At 25.0% G+C, this 22,149-nt stretch overlaps 5 protein-coding genes and 1 non-coding gene across 11 annotated transcripts; 3 read left to right on the top strand and 3 right to left on the bottom strand.

The window, feature by feature from the left end:
- Window positions 1–6,137: 6,137 nt before the first annotated feature.
- Window positions 6,138–7,717, bottom strand: LOC129609099 (60S ribosomal protein L28). Of its 2 annotated transcripts, none has more exons than XM_055520968.1 (4): window positions 7,665–7,717; window positions 7,248–7,349; window positions 6,489–6,731; window positions 6,138–6,257 (listed from the first exon to the last, which is right to left on the bottom strand). In XM_055520968.1, exons 2-4 carry the CDS (start codon window positions 7,338–7,340, stop codon window positions 6,180–6,182), a joined length of 414 nt encoding a protein of 137 aa, XP_055376943.1. In that variant the 5' UTR covers window positions 7,341–7,349; window positions 7,665–7,717; the 3' UTR covers window positions 6,138–6,179. The 2 variants fall into 2 exon arrangements, with proteins under 2 accessions (XP_055376943.1, XP_055376944.1); XM_055520969.1 differs by lacking the exon at window positions 7,665–7,717 and adding an exon at window positions 7,537–7,649.
- LOC129609355 (small nucleolar RNA CD11) lies at window positions 7,417–7,491 on the bottom strand. The gene has a single exon (XR_008696967.1). It is a non-coding gene; the product is annotated as a small nucleolar RNA CD11 (small nucleolar RNA).
- A 1,529-nt stretch (window positions 7,718–9,246) lies between the features above and the next one.
- On the top strand, window positions 9,247–11,782 carry LOC129609024 (RNA polymerase I-specific transcription initiation factor RRN3). Its single transcript, XM_055520858.1, has 7 exons — window positions 9,247–9,603; window positions 9,697–10,178; window positions 10,239–10,599; window positions 10,679–10,812; window positions 10,867–11,042; window positions 11,097–11,346; window positions 11,400–11,782. The coding sequence occupies exons 1-7, from the start codon at window positions 9,388–9,390 to the stop codon at window positions 11,635–11,637; spliced, it is 1,857 nt and encodes a 618-aa protein (XP_055376833.1). The 5' UTR covers window positions 9,247–9,387; the 3' UTR covers window positions 11,638–11,782.
- On the bottom strand, window positions 11,718–13,698 carry LOC129609025 (probable cytosolic Fe-S cluster assembly factor GI11683). The gene is made up of 6 exons (XM_055520859.1): window positions 13,565–13,698; window positions 13,423–13,509; window positions 12,684–13,359; window positions 12,414–12,627; window positions 12,149–12,306; window positions 11,718–12,093 (listed from the first exon to the last, which is right to left on the bottom strand). The coding sequence occupies exons 1-6, from the start codon at window positions 13,625–13,627 to the stop codon at window positions 11,855–11,857; spliced, it is 1,437 nt and encodes a 478-aa protein (XP_055376834.1). The 5' UTR covers window positions 13,628–13,698; the 3' UTR covers window positions 11,718–11,854.
- A 959-nt stretch (window positions 13,699–14,657) lies between these two features.
- On the top strand, window positions 14,658–15,011 carry LOC129609273 (histone-lysine N-methyltransferase SETMAR-like). Its single transcript, XM_055521208.1, has one exon. The coding sequence runs from the start codon at window positions 14,658–14,660 to the stop codon at window positions 15,009–15,011; it is 354 nt and encodes a 117-aa protein (XP_055377183.1).
- Window positions 15,012–16,427: 1,416 nt separating this feature from the next.
- LOC129609038 (BAG family molecular chaperone regulator 2) lies at window positions 16,428–21,949 on the top strand. Of its 5 annotated transcripts, XM_055520883.1 has the most exons (6): window positions 16,493–16,641; window positions 16,810–16,940; window positions 17,029–17,398; window positions 19,158–19,178; window positions 20,088–20,230; window positions 20,312–21,949. In XM_055520883.1, the coding sequence occupies exons 3-6, from the start codon at window positions 17,238–17,240 to the stop codon at window positions 20,710–20,712; spliced, it is 726 nt and encodes a 241-aa protein (XP_055376858.1). In that variant the 5' UTR covers window positions 16,493–16,641; window positions 16,810–16,940; window positions 17,029–17,237; the 3' UTR covers window positions 20,713–21,949. The 5 variants fall into 5 exon arrangements, with proteins under 5 accessions (XP_055376856.1, XP_055376860.1, XP_055376858.1 ...); XM_055520881.1 differs by lacking the exon at window positions 16,493–16,641 and adding an exon at window positions 16,428–16,482 and having other exon boundaries at window positions 16,810–17,398; XM_055520882.1 differs by having other exon boundaries at window positions 16,810–17,398.
- Window positions 21,950–22,149: the final 200 nt, after the last annotated feature.

Genomic DNA, 22,149 nt, shown 5'->3' with positions numbered 1-22,149 from the left:
CGAAAATTAATAATAATTACATTCAACTTACAAAAATAATAAAACAATGTAGAAAAAAACACGGAAAAAAAATAAATATAGACATTTTACGAAAATAAAGAAATAATAAATTTAAACAAACAAGAGAGCTAAGGTGAAAACGAAAAAAAAAAAAATTAAATTTAAAAATCAAATATCAAGGTAAATTTAATAATGACTACTCTAGGATATTTTAACTATTATAAAATGTTTCAAATTTTAAATTTATTTAAAATGCCGAAATTCTCTTTATAATTACTTAATTGTATTTCAAAAATACTTAACAAAATTTATTTCTTTTATTCACAAAATGACAATAAATGAACAACAAACAACTAAAACAAATTGAATTATTTTAGCAGAAAGCACCAAAATCATATTATTCAATGCTTGTGTTCAGTCGGTACAACTATGTGGCTATGAAACATGGCAGGCATAGCGTGTATCAATAAGGTACAGACCCATACTAACGGATGATTAAAAATAATATGTGGATAATTCTGGCCCAGAATAGCCACAAATAATGAACTATAGGAAATTACGGACCAGACTTCTAGAAACGCGGCTATAACAAAAAAAAGAAAAAGGAAATGAAGATAACAGTGACACACATTACGGAGGCCGAATAATACTATAGACTCGAAGAAAATAATTGGAGCCCACGAGGAAAAATAAAGGTTAATAGACCATGCAACTTGTGGCGATGAATCACACTTAAAGAAACCGAATCAAATCGAAAATACTAATCAGAAATAAAGTATCTACCGATTCAGAGGAGTTTGTTGAAGCCCATCAATAATTGATAAAAGAGGAAAAAAAATTATTATGCATTATCTTTTTAACAAAAAAAAAATCTTTCATATTGACATTTTTTAGTAAATATTGTAAATTTCTTTTCTTAAAAATATAAGCATTATTTACGTCACCGTTGTAAAAGTACTTAACTAATATTGCAATAGCAAAACCATTGCATAGTTTTTATTCACCATTTCCTAAATTTTACTCATATATTCTAATTAAAGGCAGGTTTTTACCAATGAATTTTTTTTATAATTTTTAATAATAATTAATTTCTTTAATCTTAATAGGGAAATTTTTTTTTATAATATTTGCTGAATTAATTTAAATTAAGTATTATGTGAAATTGAACTTAAAATGTAAATAACATTCTCGAAATCATTTAAAATTCAGTAACCCGGTATTCAATTTAATAAGTTTTTCTAAGCAAATAATCTTAAACAATTGATTATATTTTCAAAACTATGCTTTTTTTTCCAATATTCAATAATTTTTCCTTTATTTTATACATAATTTATTAAAAAAGATCACATTTTACTGTGGCATATTGAACATAATGAAATCAAAAAGATCACGTCTAGGTGATATTTGTGATTTAATAATAAATTGCGACTGGTAAAATATTTTTTTTTTTTTTGTTATTTATAGATAAAATAAAATATAAGCATTTTAACTTGTAAATATTGTTAACGTTAAATTAAATATAGAATTTTCTTTCCAAAAATTTTTATATTATAATAGCAATAAACTCAAATAGAGCAATTACGTTAACAAATTGTAAACAACCAAATTGCTTTAATCCTTAATAAAATATACCAAAAAAATAAAATAAAATAAATCTTTTTAATGTTTGTTCTTCCAACACGAACAAAAAAAAATACAAAAAAAAAAAAGAGGGCAAAATAAAATATTTTCAATTTTTTTTTTTTGGAACTTGATTTTTTGTATTAGTCAGGAAATATTTTTTTAATTTTCTTTTACTTCTTCATCAGCCTATAATTTATGATGCAGCACCAACCTTAGATAAACGAATCTTATAACGAAATGAATTGATAATTAGAAAATGCAGTTGATAAAAAATGCTGTTAAATATGATACTCAAATAGATGTATGTAACTTGTATATATTTGAGTTTCAAATACAAAAATTTCATATTAAAATGTATTATGTGGGTAATGTATAATATGGGTAATATAATTTGGGATTTTATTTTAGCAATTGTTGTTTACTTATCAAAATTTTTTTTTAAAAAAAAAATTTAAAATGCAATATTTCTTTAGTTGAAAAATAATATTGAACTGAACATTGTTCTACATATTTATTACATGATTTTATTAAACTTAAAGCATTGGTACTTTTGTATAGTTAAATTTTTATTATGCATTATGCAATTGCATAATAAATTGCACACATGTTAATGTGAATGCACCCTACAATTAATATTTACCTCAAGAGATTATTTTGTATCAAAATTTAGAAATTACGAAATAGAATATTTATCATATAATGAAAGTTTAAGATTAAATGTGTTTTTTATACACTATAATACCCAAATTTAACTTTTAGTTTGCATTTCAACTAAGAAATCATATACATAGCTAACATCTTAAATGTAAACTAAAAATATTAACAATGAATGACAATTTAACTCTTAAGCTCATTCCCAACTAATTTTTGAGTAGAATGAAGTAGCGAGAAAAATTTACGTTGTATTACAAATTTCATTATTAGTCAATATATGATTTACAAGCAACATTTCAATTGATCAGTCTTCTGATATTACTTTCAGATCTTATGATGATATATGAGATTTGGTCTCCAAAAACCTAAAATTTTTTAATATTTAACTGCTTCTTTTATAGTTTTAACTACAACAATTTGAATTGAAAATCCAGATTCGCATATTTGAATTGTTTTGGATACGTGCACCTAAAAAATATCTTTAATTAATCGATGTATTTACATTTGTACTTCAACAAGTTGCATTTTATCATGTCATAGTTCAAACACGGTAATAAATGTTTAAAATATAATTTTTATTTTTTAGTAATAACACAAACGATTATAAGAGGATTATCAATGAAAAGAGTGAAAAAAAGCAAAAGTAAAACAAAAGGCTTGGAAATTCACTAACTAAATGCAAATTCATACAAACAAAACATAAAACTAATATTTGAGCACGTTTCTTTTAATTTAAGCACGTTTTATTTATTAAAATAGCTATGTTAAGAGCATATATCAAGGCCATAATTTTAATTTAAAGAAAATAAAATTACATATTATATACAACATAATTATTTATTTTTAATATTAATTTTTTTTTTATATATAAGGAAAATACACCTGTGTTATCATAATTTTAAAGTCATAATTTTAAATATTTTCTACTAACTATATTTTCTTAGGTGATAAAAGAGTAAATATTTCTTTAAAGAAAGACTTTGTAGAAGTAGAATTCTTAATGTTATATAGTTGATACAAAAAGAAATTATCTACGTAAAAACCATTTTTTTTTTTTTTTAAATGATTATTTTGTTTAAATAAATGACCAAATTAAATAATACACAGTATAAATGTATGTGCATATATGTATGAATGGGTGTGTATAATTTTACATAGGGACTCATATAAATTATATTCGTATCGAGTAGGTACTTAGTTAACCCACTTACTTAAATTTAGAATTGCATTCCAGAGCCAGTTAGGTAGTTATGTTTTATGTTAGTTATGCAAAAATTACCATTTATCTTAAAGAATTGGATACTATAGATTACATTACAACATAACCAATAAAATTTCAAATATTTCAATTGAATGAGTGAATTTTAATATAATCACTTACCTCATGAAATTTAAACAACTTGTTGAAATTTAATTTTGTATGTACATACATAGATAACATTGCCTTAACACGTTCATAGGTTCAGGTAGGTACATAAAGTATGTACATATGTACATACACAAATATGTATGTTGACTTTACTGTAGAACTTCGTTTACAAGGAGATGAGTAAGTAGAACAGTATGTACGTATTTGAATTACAGGTACAATTACAATTTAAATGCCTTCTTAATTACATTCCAAAATTTTAGCGGGCACCTTGCTTTAATAATTCAATCAGCGCTTTCCGTTTACGTTTGATTTGTTTGATTCTTTTCCTGCCACAATTTTAGTAAACAACTTTACTTAATAATTCAACTACAGCTTTCCATTTCAGTGGCTAGTCAAGTATGCAGGTATCTTGATAAAAATCTTTTATTTCTGCGTAATTTCAATACAAGTGCGCTTCATTTTCCAATTAACAGTTATTTTAATATGAAATCCAATCACTCTTTTCAATCACCACTATACACAATTATAATATGTAATATGTATGTAAATTATTTATTTTAAAATTTGATCAATACATTTTCCTGAATATACCAAATTAAATAAGATGCACTAAATATTTAATTATAATTTATGTATGTATATCTATAATCTAGCTTGAAAAATGAGGTGCAAATTTTAAGCGTCAAAAAAACTTGTAAGAAAAACAAGTGCTGAAGTGCAATTCAATTAACCCTTAACAAATATAGGTGTTTTCTAATTATACTGATTCATTTGTGAAGTTATTTTTGACTACAATGTAATACAAAAAAAACAAACCGACAACATTTTGATTCCGTGCAAAGAAATTCATCGAAATCGCAAAATTTTATTGTTTGGTTTTTTCGTAAATTAAGCAGTAACTTTAATAACTTTATCAGAAAACAATAAACGAACAACTAAAATTCGTAATTCTACAGCCTCTTTCAATTCTTTTTCCTAACAGAAGGTGCTCCTACAAAATCCAATTCACTTTGAATTTCTTTTTTGTTTAAAATCAGTAATATTTTTCAAGTTTGTTGTCAACATGCACAACTGCTATATAAATTTTTTTTATATACCTATTGTTAAATTTTAAAATTAATTATTTAAAAATTGTCGAACAAACAATTTCTAAATGGATCACTGTTTACACCCTGATATCAGATGATGGTTAAACTTAAAATTTGATGCCTCCAAAATTGATGCTTACATACTTGTGTACATACATAGATTTTTCAACTGTATAAAACAAAAATATTTAATAAATTAATGACATCTTTTGGTATTTTTTTGTATTAAATTTAAATAGAAAACTGTCACACAATGGCAGTACTGTTTTGGGCAAAAATTTGAAAATCTGGTTAAATGTTGTTTTAAAAATGCAATGATTTTTCTTCAAATAAATCTAAATTGAAAAGTTTAAAGTCTAAATATTTTGAAATTTCACAGTCTAATCAATTTTGTTTTTCAAATTTTTATTTGATTAAAAAATAGTCTAAAATGTAAATTCAAAAATATTTTTTTATGTTTGCACGTAGCCAAGGTTAAAGCTCCACCACCTTTTTTTTTAATTACGTCCCAATAATACTTATATAAATTTAAATATTTACTTTCAAAAATCCGTTTTTAGGTTTTACAGATGTGTATATTTATTTTTAATTTCCTTATTTATACTTTTTGATTTTAAAAATATTTTAAAATTTTTTATTTTTTGATTAATTTTAAATAAAAATACAAGTTATTTCCGTATTGTACTGAAAATAAAATAAGGTAACAGTTCCTTACATTGTGACATTCTAAAATCTAAAGTAAAGAAAATTCATAAATTTCTTATTTCTTTCTCAAGAATGATTGACTATTTTTTAGTAAAGCAAATTGTGCACAAGGCAAGTATTTTTTTTCAGGAAATTGTTAAAATGTAAAATTTTATGCTATTGAAGCCTGAATTAGGTATAATTCAGGAATTTCGGAACCCTACATTCTGGAATTATACTTAATTCATCAACTGAACTATGTACTAAAACTGTGAGCATCTACCAAAACGCAAATCTAATGTCAATCTGCCTGGGTCAAAAATACAAGTTCAGAGACGAAGAAAGAATTAGTTAAATTATGATTTTTAAATTCAATGACGTAAGAAACTGATGTTCATGGTTACCTACAACATCGTACACCAGCCCAATGCTCTTCCCAGGGCCGTAGTAGGAGTGAAATACTTCTATTTTGAGGCAAACTTTTTCAAGGGATTAGAAATAAAGCTAAAATAGCGAAACGGAACAAATTAAAAACAAAATATCGAAGTTTATTAACTGGAAGCAGTTCTATTCTAAAACCTTTTGCCTTTACCAGTTAAAATCAGCAATACGTTTTGGAATTTTTTTTTAATACACATACATACATATGCTAAACTAGTTTCCTTAATTTTTGTTTTTAATAGTTGCAGCAGATTTATATTAATAAAAAAAAATTCGTTTTCAAAAAATTACTTTATTTAATTTTTTCTTTAATCACTTTATTCAGCTTTTTTAGCTTTCTTTGATGCTCTTGGTTTTTGGGACCTCAATACAGCTGATGCTCGTCTTAAAGCAGCCTGAAAAATAAAAGAAAATTTATTTAAAAAAACTTAAAACAGGGTTCTAATATTTATAAAACATAGCGAGTTGCAATGTTTTAAAGTTTAACTCAGAATAATTCTATCATCAATCTATTCCAGCGATCTTGGTGTATAGCAAATTTTAATCACATCACGTTAAACCATCGCAAAATTATACAAATCTTATTTTCAATTTATTTTATATTATCACAATTTATCTTTACTTACTTGTTTCAAGTCATATCTATATTTGTTATGCAACAAATATTTTCTCAATTTTTTCAAAGATCTACGTGGGCCAGCTTTAAATGTTACAGATACTGAATTTTTTGATGGACGATTTTGATATTTTCCCTTCTTTGTAATTACTGTGAATCCCTTTTTATCAGATGCTGGTACTACAGCAATTGTTTTTTTATGAACTAAACCACTATATCTGTATGAGCTAAGATTTGTTAAGTTATTTGGTTCCTGCAAATGTAAAAAGATTTGATTTTATTAAAATAATAGATTGACAATAATTTCAAAATATTTATTTTATATTACATCTTACTCAGATGTATAATCAGAAAAGATGCAAGTCATACTACTATTTTTCCTCTTATATATTTTAGTCATAAGCAACAAAATCGAATTGAAAAATCAATTGAGAGGTAAGTGAACAAAGGGGTTAACTAAAATTTTGGCGAAAATTGAGCTTTTCGGATCGAATATAATTAAATTTCATATATTTTCAACTGTGATTACTCTTATAGCTGGAAACTTAATAGAAAACAAGATTTTAACAATGCAATGCAAATTCAACCTCTTCTTCATTGAAAACACGAGGGTATATAATGGAAGCAGCAAATACTTCATGTTAGTTAAACACGTGTTTTTGAATTAACATTCAAAATTTAATATATTTACATTCCCCTTCATTTTAAGTGCTTAGTTTCTATTATTATTAGAAAAAAAAAAACTTCTATTTAAACTTATAATACTTACAGTGCTGAATGGCTTCTTGACGTCGCGCTTTTTCAGCATGAATGAATTATGATTACGAATAATCAACCAATTTAAATGGGATGATGTAGACATCCTTGATTTCTGGAAGTAAATTTTTCAAAATATTAATTAAAATGCAATAATCAACAACTAAGCAAATTATATTTTTTTAAATTATCAGGCTTGGGTGGTGAATAATAGTCTTCAAGAACTCTTCCGCTTTTATAATTCATCATGTAAAAATTATTTGTTTATATGTACTTGTGAACTATTCTATTTAATTTATTACCGATTCAATTTTTCAATCCATTTTTTAGTTTTATTAAGTATATTTTTAAAATAAAAATTAAAGTTAAATAATTAAAATATAAAACTTAAACAGTCCAAAGTTAAACATCTTTTAATTTGTTAACCCACCTTTTTAATTAACAGGATGAACGAAAAAGACCGGAAAAAGAAAACTTTTCATCTTGCTAAATTATTGTTAATTGACATTTTACTTTTAGCGCCTCTAGTAATGTAAATTGTAACCAGATAAAATTTACTTCTCTGGTGGTCAATTTAGAAGTAATATGCCTAATTAAATATTATGTACAAATAAATACTTACAAAGATTTCTTGAACTAATATTCCGTTTTATTCTTTATACGGACAAACTTAAGGATTTGTTTTTTTTTATTAAATTTTGGATTTTGAAACATACTATTCACTTCCTTTAAATCATAAGTGTGATTTCTAACAATACATAATAAACTAGATGTAATAAAAAATTTTGTCATGTCGAGATAATTAGACAACTATTGCCAAACTTGCAGAAGCCCTTACAGTGTTCTGTGATCATTATTATAATTTAAATCGCAGTTTTTATTAAACTGAATGGAGTGTGTCTTAAGACTTACTTCTTTTTATTCTTAGAGTAATATTTCTCAATTTTTTTTTTAAAACAAATAAATTAAAACATTGTTTTATAGTTTAAAACATCAATTTGCTCAAGCGATTTCATATCGAAGTTCAGAAATTGTAATTTAAGTTTAATATCATATTTATTCTACGTTCTAAAGGGCCAGAAACCGTCTAAAAATTTGTATATAATTGTTGCTGATATTTTCTGTTTAATGTTTACTTTATCAACTTACTTTTTCCTTCAAAATCATTCAATATCCAAACGAAGGAAGAACACTGAGCATAAAGGATAAATTACCACTTTTAATTTTGAAAGTTGATTTGTACATATTTTGGTGTTACCCAGCATTTACACGTACAAGTTACTTGCAAGAAAGTTGCAATACATACAAAAATTTTACTAACACATTGAAATATTTCTACTTGCTTGTTTACTTGCAGTTCAACTTGCAAGAAAATTTTGCTGCCAGTAATTTGAGCAAGTAATTTGACATATTCAGAAATTCACAAAAAAAAATTTGTTGTTTTGATTTTTTTTTTTTTTTAATTTAAAATTTTTGAATTTTGTTTTGAAAAAATTAAACTTAGCAAACTTATGGTTTCTAAAATTTATAAACAATTATTATTGCTAGTTGTTTTCTTCTCAAAGACATTTTCAAAAATTAACTTAGCAAGTAATTTGACATTTCGAAAAACTAATTGACAATTAATATTATACAAACTTGCTTGCAAGTAACTTGTATGTGTAAATGCTGGGTTACTTACACTAAACATTTAACTTTTAATTTTTTATTCAAATCTATGAAGTTGATTAATATGCCCGTTTGTGGGGTAACATAATAATTATAACATACCAAAAGGAAGTCAAAGGAAACGTAGAAAATGATATCATACAGTAGCGCGTACAGTAGACTATTGAAATATAATAGACGCACGAAATCATCTAGTACGTATACTTGAAATATATTTTTCCAATTTTTCAAACAGATTATAGAACAGACCTTTGAAAATTGTAACACGTATTATATATGTATATATGTATGTACATAATTAGTATGTATGTATAAAACAGCTGTCAAAAGATCACAATGCCAAGTATTAGGAAAATGTTATGTGAAAAGAAAAACGTGTTTACATTTTTAGTTTTTACACAATGTTATGCCATTAAAAATTGGCACTTATAAAATTTCATTAATATAAGAAATTAAACTGTGTAATTAATTGAAAATATTTAAAAATGTCTGAGTATACATCAAAGACGGGTTTGTCATCAATACTAAAAAATTATTCGTCAGTTGAACGGGACAAATTAAAATTAACAGCCATTAATAAAGTTCGTTTTGGGTTACCTAAAGAACGAGGATTGCTGTTTGTCGTAGAAGATGTTATAAACAATGATAATTATTTTCATTATCGCGAGTTTCTTGAGTTTCTGTCTAGTGAAGAGGTTACCGTAAGTACCTAAGTACATTTGTAGAAAAATATATATACATAACCTCTTTTCCCAATTAATATTATATATACGTACATATATATGAATTTTTAGGATGCCGATTTCTTAAGAATTATAAAAGATGGAAGAAACGTTATTCATTCTTTAAAATTTGAAACTTTTCCTGGTCTTATAGAAGCTCTGATGTCTTTAGATTGGATAACGAGAGATGAAAAAACAATAGAATGTTTTAAAGAGTTCGTAGTAGACATTTTGGTAGCTCATAATAAATATGCAAATATAGTAATTACAAAATTAATAAGTCTGTGGATACCTAATGAAAGCACTAAAGAAGAATGGCTTAATGGTCCTAATAAGAAAATAATTACACATCTAGAAAATGTACATGATTTGATATTGCGATTAACTAATGTTATGCCAATATTAAACACTATTGTATGTGAGACATTAGAAAATCTGTTTCCTTATTTCAAGAAACCACCTTATCAAATTGGCGGTTATATCTACAATTGTTTATGGCTGCTACGATACAGACCAGATTTCATGAATGTTGTGATTGATTTACTTATTAGAAAGTATAATTTTGATTCAATTTTATAAAATACATATGTATAGCATATTATTGTATTTTTCAGCCTTTTAAAAATGGATGTGAATGCACCTAGGAACGAAATTGAAGAAGCTGAAGACGAATATAATACGAACAATGATATTGCGGAAGAAGCGATGTTTCAAATAGAAGGGTTTAGTGGCGACACTGCAGTTACAATGGTACACGAAGTAGCCGAAGTTTTAGATGTGTGTTTGAAGCAATTATTTGAATTTTCTAAAAAAATTTATGATGATTCGATAGACTCTTCAAGACATAAAAAACGGGGAAAACTTAATTTTAGCAATTATTTTAGCATTTTATTAGAAGTTTTTGGAACTGTGATTCTTCCCAGTCATAACACACATCATGTTCAATTTTTGATATTTCACTGTTGCAGTTTTAAGGTTAAATTTTAACATTTTCAATTCCTTTTTGATATAGCTAGTTCAAAATAAAAAAAAATCTTTTTTTAAAATTTTACAGTTTTCCTTAGCAGAAAAGTTTTTAACATTTCTATGGGAGAAAATAATAAATCCAAATGTTTCTGCACCTATACGACAAGTTTCAATTGGTTATCTAGCTAGCTTTTTATCGCGCGCAAAATATATTCCTTTAAGGTATGTAATTCTTACGATTTTATTGCCAAAAAACTTAAATTTCTACTTTTTTAGTGCTATAAAAAATTACTTATTATTATTAAGTAATTGGGCTCATCAGTATATTGAACGTAGCGATAGTATTAGATCAAATAATTCATTGAAAGCCAATTTAGTTTTTTTTGCTGTATGCCAAGCAATATTTTACATTATTGCATTCAGAAGTAGAGAATTAACAAAAGATAAGTCAAGTAAGATATTTGTATCAGTTTGTCGAATATTGTAATTAAAACAATTACTTTTAGGTTTATTGTTCTTGCAGTCTCTTAGATTACCCGCTTTAGTAACGTGCACTTTTAATCCATTAAGGGTATGTCTTCCAGCGATAGCAACCGCTTTTGCAGGTGTTACTAGAACTTATCAATTGGCATATTGCCATACTATATTAGAAAGAAATGCACGACGCAAATTAGCAACTGTATATGCAAATGAGCTTATGACACCTGAAGAATGTTTGGATACATTTTTTCCATTTGATCCTTACTTACTTAAAAAGTAAATGGTTGAACTATTATTAAATAAACTAGATTTATTTATTGAATTTTTAGATCTGGTAAATTTGTTGCACCATTATACTTACAATATCAAGCGAATGACATCGAAGAAACTCATGACGACTCAATCGACAATTCAATGAAAATGAATCGCAGAAAACGTGGGGACTCGGAAATGGAAGGTGATGATGTAGATGATTTTATTATGAATGATAAGAAACTTAAAAGTGAACTATCAAGAAGTCATGAGATGCAATTTACTTATGGGTTATCACCAGGTTTTCATTTTTAAAAAAATAATGGAAAATAATTTAAAATTATGTGAACTATTTTTGTATTTTTTTAAGTTCTTGTATGTATAAAAACTTTTTATATGAGAAATTTTGTATTGAATAGTTTATTAACGAAAATATCAGTACAAGCAACAACTTTTTAAAAAATTATAAATACTTCTGAAAATTACCATGTTTTTTTAATATTTTAACAACAGTTTTTTTTATAACTTTACCCTACCATTTTATGTTTAAAGCTATAGTGTTTTTCTCAACAGCATGGTATTTTGTATGAAGTAAAGCTTTTGATTTATCACTTTCAAATCCTTCAAAAAATGAATTGTATGTTAATTTAGTATCCTCGTTTTCTGGATTAGATTTAGGTAGGCTTCTATATAAATTTTCTAACTGGGATGTCAATTCCCTAATTTGAAGACCATTTTGTGGTCGAATTTGGGCACCGCCATTTAGACAACCTAAATAAGAAAATAAGTCCAGAAGCAACTCAGATATAATATATATTATTCGTACCTGATGGACATGCCATAACTTCCACGAAATCATATTGAATTTTTCCACGCTTTAATTTTTGCACCAGATTTTGAATGTTTCTGAAGCCGTTAGCAATTGCAAAACGTAAAAGAACTTGACCATCATTTTCTAAAATAATTTCCCGGAAATCTGGATTTCTGAAATGTGTAGAATTTATTTGCGTTTGTTGAATATACAATAATATATTTACATAATATTGCATATTATTTTATATACTATATAAAAGAAATATTCACAATTATACCTTAAGTTTTTATAATTCAATTCATTTTGGTTTTTATTGAAAAGCTCTTTTGCAGCATAGCAGAAAATATGATCAGCATATCCTCCAGATCCGGAAGATTCATGAGCCCAAATTTGTATTTCAGGCTCGTTACTACTCCAAGGCCAATCCATTTTAACTAAAGAATATGATTTTAATTCTTTTGATTCATCTTCTAACATTTTTTCAATTTCAACTAGTAATAAAAATAATATAGTACTTAAATGTGAGCAAAAATTATGAATAAAATACTTGACGTTATAACACAGTCAACATCCCTAGAATTGGTTACTTCGTCAAAGAAATCTTCTCTGGAGGCTTCTAATTTCTTATCATAACATGGCATTACTGTAACATGATATATGCGGTCACCAGTAATATTCATTTTTTCAGCAAGGTATTGCTTAACTAAAACCCCCATAATTTGTTGCGGTGATCTTGTGGTTGCAATATAAGGTAAAATAAAGTTTCCATGTGTTTTTTCTGCATAGCACACCCATCCCGGACAAGATGATGAAAGCATTGGGAAAAAGCTTTTCTTTTTATCATTTGTTTGGTTTCTAAATCTTTCAACAAATTCATTACGACATTCTAGTAAAGCCAGATCATCAGCAATTTTCGTGTTTAAAACTAGATCTGCGCCTAATGATTTTAAGTACGAGCATAACTGCTGAGCGCAGTTTTCAACTGTGAGTTCATATCTTTGAGCTAAACTTAAAATTGATTGTTGGGATACAGTAAAAACAATAGTTTTAATTAAATCGACGTTTCCCTGTAGTTTATAATTCTGATTAGACCGAAGCACTCGTAAAAGTTCTTCTTGGCTTTGTTGTGTTATTAGAACGGACTCGGCCGATGTAATACAACCAGAGCAAGCTAAACAATCTTGTAATGTAATTTCAACTTTTTGTAATTTTTGAGGGCCAACCTATTAGAACATAAGAATAATAATTAAAATTGGCCAATGAAGAATTTTAATTTCTAGACTTACAGCTGTTTCATCAAGTCCATCATTATGAATACTTATTTTCGCACCAGTTTTTGTTCCTTTTTTTATTTCTACCGGTTTAATACATTCCTGAAATTTTGTATGGTCTAAAAAAGGAAGAAAATAATAACATATTCAGTTTTACCTGTGAAGGTGAAATAAAATCATCCAAATCAGTTAATTTTAAGGCTCCACTAAAACCTGCCATTGTTTTTATATTTTACAATTAAATTTGCTTTGCAGCATAATGTTTATGTCAAAATTGAACTGCTGTTTAACTTTTAAGAATGAATGATAACAAATGTCATCACAGTTTATTACATAGATTTTATTGACAAGCTAACAATCATAGACGAGTGTACTTTAGACCATAGACGGCCAGATTAATAAACCAACAGTAAAGCCTATAATTCATATGTGCTCGTATTGTCTAGATCCCAGGCTAGTATGTACGTACTAAAAAATTTTTTCCGCACAAAATTAAAAAACAGCTGAGTTTCCCTTCTTTGATTCTTGAAAACTTTACCGTTAAAAAGAAAATAGTAATTTAAATAAAAGTTCCATTAAATCATTAAAGTCACTTTATGTTCCTACATATTATATGAGAGTATAATAATGAATATTAGTTGCTTATATAAAGAAAACCAGCATAATAAAAATTCGCCTTTTATCTCAAAGGTGGTGTAAAAACAAGAAGAAAATCTAAAATATATGAAAACACAAAATGTTTGCTTTTATTTCAGCTTTCATTAAAAGAACAATAGTTATTATTTGTTTCCAATTTCGTTCATATATTATATGTTTTTTTATTAAGAATCTGTTTTAGTTGTCTAATTTTAAATTTTCAATTATTTTATATATAAGTTGCATATTAGACTCTACTGCAATGCAAGTATATTAAACTAGTACGTCTAATATTAATTAATCTATTATCTATAGGTACTTTATAGTTTCAGCCATTTTTATGTCAGCTCAGCTGAATAAATGGTATGTCTAATTAATCTTTTGACACAAGCAGTTCTTTTTTGTTTATGTTCAATACCAGATCAAAATGAAAATTTTATAATTTTGTTGAAATAAATTGTCAACTATGCCATTGGTTCTTTTAATAGACATAAATATGTGGCTGCATAGTTTGGTACGACTATATGAGATTTAAGTTTTAAAATTGTGTGAACAGATAATTAACTTAGATTAGTACTATTTGAGTGATCAAAAATCATAATATATTAAAGCAAATGGAAAATCGCAATGAGCATTTCCGTCATATTTTGCTTTTTTACTTTCGCAGAGGATTAAATGCATCTCAAGCTTACATTAATCTATGCGAAGTGTATGGGGATGAGGCCCTAAAAGAAAGGCAATGTCAAAACTGGTTTTCTAAATTTCGTGCTGGCGATTTTTCTCTTAAGGATGAGCAGCGTACAGGGCGACCAATTGAAATTGATGACGACCAAATTAAAGCAATTATTGATTCAAGTCCTAATAGTTCAACGCGAGAGATTGCCGAAAAGTTAAATGTTTCTCATACGTGTATTGAAAAGCGTTTAAAAAAATTAGGATACGAAAGAAGACTTGATTCATCACTTTAAATAAATTTAAGAAATACATATGTACATTTATATGTTCGTTCGTAATGCTTCAGGGTTATTAACAAAAAAAGATGACTACACATAAATTTTTTATTCTCATATATGTATTTATAGGTTAGTTTTTAATATTCCGGCAAATTTAATATAATTTAATATTATATCGTTTTTTTGTGTATGGTTATACATACATACTATATTTTATGAAAGTTATTCTATGTATTATAAATAATGTCTTCTAGCTGGAAAATAAAGTAAATTTACTCATATTTGGTATCTATTTTTTTGTGCAGTTCATCCCAATTTGATCTTAAAAAAATGATTCCCAGAATTTTGTTAGTTTCCCAGTGTTTGTTTATTTATATTTTTTTTAAATAGTGCGTAGATTTTGATTCCTTGACATATAGTACAAATTTTGATTTAGTTGGCGGTTGACAGGATGAAAGTTTTGTTATGTCAAGATTTTGCTTCCTTTACCATTTAGGGAACAACGTTGAAACATTGATTATCACTGTGTACACAAAATCATGTTGAAATTTGTAGCTGTATGTGTTGTTTCATTATATCATAACAATCATAACAATTTTTGGTTTTTTTTTGGAAATTTTCTTTATCGTAAATTCTTTTAATTGATTTTAAAGTGAAAAACTTTGATATCAAAATAGAAACCAAATGTGATTACAAAATCTGCATCGGTTGAATTGCAAAAATAGTTCAAACCACAATCCTATTCTAGTTTAAATAAATATTTACTTAATCGTTTTCAGAAATGTAGCAAATATTTAAATTGTACACTAGCGGTAGTGGGGTGCTTTTACTCATGAAGGCCAAATTTAAACCCTTTAATCGACGAAGCGAATGAGATTTTTGGCGAATATGATCTTTTGGTATTATGATTACCGAATTCGCCTAAATTTTAGGCAAATCTGTCGAATGAAAATTCTGTGTGACAAGTTTGGCGAATGAAACCAAAAGTCAAAATAATAAATAAGTGTTTTTATTTTGGATATTATAGCATTTATAGTTATTTGATGGAAAAATCTGAACTATTGTAAAAAATATTGATTGTTTGATATTAATTTAAGCGTGAACCAAAATCGAACCAAAAACGATTCAGACATTTAAATAAATTATTTTTTAGCATTTTTTTGCAAAAAAGCTAAAACGTGGAGACCCTTATTGTTTATTTTATTCATTTATATCACTATATTGGTTATAACTTTGTTATAACTTTGTTATAACTTTGGTTATAACTTTGTTAATTTTTTGACATAAATACCAATTAAATATAATTTTATAAGCACTCCATTTATACCTATATTATTTACCTTTGTCATACAAAGTTATTTCGATACTCGTTTTTAGTTTATGTGACAATTGCGGCATATGATTTGACATCTGCATTTGCATGTCATTTTTCGGCCATTTTTCATTAGAAATAAAAGTGACATACTGTGGAATTTTCTAGTAAAAGGTATGTTTTTTTAAATTGATAACACATTTTTTATTTTACCTCATAAAACTTCCGAGTTGATTTAATAAAATTTAAAAAATAATAAAATTGAAAATAATTAACATAAATATTTTGTGTAACAATTTGTGCAATCAAAAACTTACTTATCTCCAAACTGAAGTAATTTTTTATTCTTTTTGTTACGGTTCTAACAATATGGATACTGTCCGCGATCTTTGGGAAAGAATAAGAAAGCGGCCAAAACTAGATAACCCTAATTCTGAATCACAACTTAATTCTCTACAAATTGATAGGTAAATAAAATAATTTTTTATATATTTCTTTCAGATTGACCGAAAGAAAATTTAGGAAGCTCAAAAAATTTCATTTGGCATACATAACAATTAATATTGAAAGCTTAAAAAAAAACCCACAGCATAACCAAAAATAGGCATTAAAATTTCGCTAACCGAATACAGGTGAAATGAAAAAAAACAAAAATTAAGATATATAGTACATAATCTTAATCATAATTTAAGAAAATTTTGATCTTGTATTGTATATTAGATATACGTACGAAAGTATTAATTATAAATAATAAAAATTCAAAAAAAAAATTGTACAAACTGGATTTTGAACAGCATAACGACGAACAAAATTGTTTTAAATTTGGAACCGGTGTATCAAATATAGATTCTGAACTGACAATTCCAGAATCCGCAAAATTTTACATCGATTCTAGTAATTCAAGTGCAAGTTTTAAAGATACTGAAGAAATGGATATTGATGCATCCGTACCACCTCCAAGAGAGTATTCTGATTATCCAAATGATTCACAACATTCATCCGATTTGGATTATTTAATGGGTTTGAGAAGAGAAACTTCACCGAGCTCTGGGACTGTCGCCCAAATCGATGAAAGGAATGTTATTGACAGGTGTTTAAAATTAATATAAATTTAAAAGAATCTACATAGTTATATTTGGTTAATTTATATAGAGTTTTACATTTATTACATAATTATTATGTTTTTACAATGTTTTTGTTAAATACATGTATGGTGTACTGTACATTATGGTGTATACTTATGAATTTTATACACTAATGTTAGGGTATAAAAGTTGGAGGGTGAGAACTTAAGTATTAATTAAATTAATTTCTTCATTGAAAAAACTTGCAATTCGGTTAACAGATTCCAAATGAATCATAATTATTATTAAAGCTTTTAATTGCAAAAGAACTAGTAACACTAATTTTTATAAACTAAAACTAAAGCTGATATAAAACAAAAATATTAAAAAAATTCGGGTTTTTATTCATTATTTTTAATTACGGGTAAATTTGACTTCGGATTTGAAGTCTTTGAAATTTCACTACTTTAGTTGCGTACTAAAATATTAGAAGTATTTACTGTTGTATAAATAATTCCCAATGTGAAAATTTGTATCACCACACAAATAGTAGAATTTTATTCCTAGTTTTTACACTTAGTAATTTTAATTAACTTAAAGTAAATTTTCAATTATTTTTTAAGTATGTATTTGTTTTTTTTTATAAGTTAAAATATCGTGAGCGGCTAAATATAAATGGATTTTTCACTTAAAGTTAATCTTTTTTTGCTATTAATTTAAAAATATTGGACTTCAAATTTATAATTATTTAGTCCCTCCAAATATTTAAATCAATATTAAAAAAAGGTTAACTTGACATGAGAACTTATAATCTTATAACGGCATCTTAATCTTATAAAGTCTTATAACGGCATTTCAGAAAACTTTCCTTGTGGATTTTAAAATTATTCTACGCAAAATCAAATCACCCCATTTTCAAATTGCAGTATTTCTTTAGCATGTTGTCAATAATAATTTAATTATAATTTAAAAAAAATCTAAAATAAGTACAACACTGTATTTGTTTGTTTTTTATTTAAAAATTTTACTATAATTTATATTTTTTTTATAAAATTAATGCAATATTCTTGCAATATTTTACAAAAATAAAATTTTATTCCAGTTTAATAAACCTAAAAGATGCATTAGAATATTTTAATAATTATTTTTTTTCATTAAGATTTTGAGTTAAGAAAAAAATTTTATGTTTTTGTATGAAAATAGTTTATAAAACATTTTTATCACCTTTATTTCAGTAAAATATTGTAATCGTTTTCAATTTACAAAATACAATAAAATGTTTACACAAATTTCAAAAATAAAACGTTTTGAAAATCTAAATTAAATTTATAAATTGAAAATATGTAGTAATTTAGAATTGAAGATTGATGAAATGCAATCGCTAGAAATTTATATATAATATGTATATGAGCACCTAACATTTGAATAATGGTAAAATAATAAAATTAAATTTTGTAATTAAAAAATTTCTGAAAATTTAATCATTAAGCAAAAAATTATTTAACGTGAATTTTCGGTGCAAAGAACCATAAATTAATAGCATCTATTTTAATTTATTTATTTATCTATAAAATATTTTTATATCTTACAATATTTTTTACCTTTTTTTTTTATTTTTAATATTAAGTTTTAACCAACCGGAATTTTTATTTTGGTAGTCATTTTTTCATTATTTTAATCATTACATTTTAAAAATTGGTATTAAATTAGAAACCATAAAATTCTCATTCATTAATTGCTTGCTTTTAACAAATATAATTTTAATAATTTTCTTTAATTTTTCAGACCATTTGATCTAAATGAAAGGTAATAATAATAAATTAATATTTATCAATTCTTATCTTTTACTTTCAAAAACAAAAAAAAAAGCAGAGAAATTTAATATTTTTGTAAAATATATATTTAGGAATTGTTTCATAAAGTTTTTGAATAAATTTTACAATAAAAGACGGAAATTGATAATTTAATATTTTTTTAAAAATAAAAAATAAAGAGTAAATGCAGTTTCAAAAACTTCATAAATTTTATTGATAATAGTGAAACTAAATTAATTACGAATTTTTTTTAACGTATTTAATATGCTTCCAAAAATAATTTTAATCTTGCTGATACTTTAAATATCTTAATGTTTTGTATATTCGTAAATAAACTTTTTCAAATTATTTAAAAATCTTATTTAGATCAAACTTCAAATAATTTATTTCATATATTCTAAGCTTGGATTGGAAAGATAAAAACAAACTAAATTTTAATATTTTTTTAATTAAATTTATATCCGAATTTCATTTTAATAATAATTGTTAACACGAACTGAATGTTAATAATTGTTATTCAAATTATTTAACTCTTTCTTAAAGAATCCCTTAATATATTAGTACTAAAATTATTTAATTTCATTTAAGTTAATTTTCTAAAAGCTTACGATATTTTTAATTTTCTAATTTATTTAATAATAACCTTAAATGTACTTATTTCAGTAGATGACACTACTTTTATTTTTTATTTTAATTATTTTCAATGCACTTATCACATTTTCCTAGTTTTATAATAGAAGTATATAAATATATTATATCCTTATACAAATTTATTATCGTTCATTATTAGCTATTTAATTAATTTTTTCCTTTAAAAAAAAAACTGCAATCATTTTTTAAACTGCATTTATTGATTTTATTCTATAATATTGTTCTAAAAAATAATTAAAATAAATAACAGGTTTGTTTCAATTATTGACCAATTGGATACTCGGGTCGAAAAACTTCGGAAGGATGCCCTTGGATTACAAGAAAAACGTGATTTTCTATTGATGTCCGTTGACTTGATTAAAAATCATGAACATTTAAATAATATGCAGGAATGTAAGTTAAATATATAATTTATTCATTTACAGATTTTAACAAATTTTTATATATATAAAATGTTATTTCGTCTTATTTTAGCTGATCGGGAGGAAATTATATGCTATATTCATCGAGTTAATTCTCGTTTAGGAACAGTTGAATTGAATGTTAAAACTGTAAGGGATCAAAGTCAAGAGGATTCATTATCTCAAATAAATACACTTATTGATTCGTTGATAACTGTTGGTGACCCAGTATTAGCCAGACAAAAATGCCAAACGTATATAAATGCATGTAGTACAAATGATCATTTCAATAGTGGAGATGGTTGTGGTAGTGGCTTCGGGGCATCAACATCAAGTGAGGATTTAATATTAGAATGTGATAAGAAGTTTGAAAGTGCTTTACTTGGATGTACATTGGATGATCAAAAAACAATTAAAAAACGCTTAAATGCACTTATGAACTATCTCAACAAACAAACTATTCATAACGGCTAATAATGCAAGAAACAAAAATAAACGAACCAAAATTTTAATTAAAAACTGATTTTTTTTTATTTTCAATCTACTTGTATTTTTTTTTTAGTTTTGTTTCTTTCATTTTCTTTATAATACTAGATTATTTTTTTAGATTAATTCCTATCTAAATGTAATGTTTGTTGGAAAAGTGTTTTTTTTTCCTATTAAAATATTTGTTACCTAATTTTTAATTTTTACATTAAATTTGTTTTTGCTAAAAAAAAACTTTGTATTATTAAGCAAAAGCAAAAAAAAAATTAAAATGAATAATGAAATCCAATTAAATTAACAACTTTAAAAGTATTAAAATAAATTCTTAAAAGAAATTTCCAATATTCTTTTATAAAAAAATGAAGTTAAAAGTTTACAATTTATACGATGGCCTCTATATTATGAAATATTGAATTTATTCAATAAAAATAATTTAAATCTTAAAATTATTAAAAATATTATATAGTTTTTTTAAAAAATTTATTAATGAAAGTAATTTAAATTTAAAAAATTATTAACAATTTTATTAAAATATTACTAAAAGTAAGTCTTGCGGGAAAAATATTCAAGTAAATTTTATTGGAATATTTTTAGCTTGTTAATTTGTTAGGAATAAAGATTGTCTTCGAGTTTTTGAATGTTTCGATTTCGTTTTACTGGTGTCATCAAACAAAAGTTTTATTTCCCAAAAACGCATAATATTTATTTGAAAGCTAAGTTTTCTTAAAAAAAATAAATTTACGAACGTGAACGAAATATAAATACACATTAGTACGAAAAGATAATATTTTTTTTCTGATAACGAAACAATTAGAAAATTATTTGAAAATCAAAAAGCATTCTGTTTGAAAATAATATTTTGTCAACATGAAATAAAATATTTTTTTATTTGAATTTGTTCAAGCTTTAATAGCTTTACAATTATGCCATTTAACTTACAATCATCAAATACTTGAAAAATTTTAATTTTTTACAAAAATAAAAAAAGAAACAAACAAATTGATATAAGCTTTATAAAAAAACCGAACTTAAGCAAAAGGAGAATATTGATTTTTAAAAGATAAGAATAAAATAACCAGGTATTTCAATGCTAACTCTAAAGAATTTATTTAAGTACTTGAAATAAATTTTATTATAAAATTTGATGTAAGTTAATCTAATAAATTATTAAAAAATTTATGTATGTATTTGATATTTAAATGAAATTAAATCTTTTTTTACCTAAAAAATTAATAAAATCTTTGATTTTAATTTTTGAAAAAGTTATAAAAGTATATTACATGCCAAAACTTTCACACGTTTAAAGTTGCAAAGAGTAATAAAGAATATTTTCAGAAAATTCTCATTAAATTCAGGTTTCTAATTATTGTTGAAAGTACGGTAGGCAACCATAACGAATTATCTCTTGATATGTGCTTCTGTAAA

Source organism: Condylostylus longicornis, unplaced genomic scaffold (assembly GCF_029603195.1).
Source record: "Condylostylus longicornis isolate FDR11 unplaced genomic scaffold, ASM2960319v2 ptg000038l, whole genome shotgun sequence".
NCBI lineage: Eukaryota > Metazoa > Arthropoda > Insecta > Diptera > Dolichopodidae > Condylostylus > Condylostylus longicornis.
The sequence above is the reverse complement of the archived record's forward strand: the minus strand, read 5'-3'. Positions and strand labels throughout refer to the sequence as shown.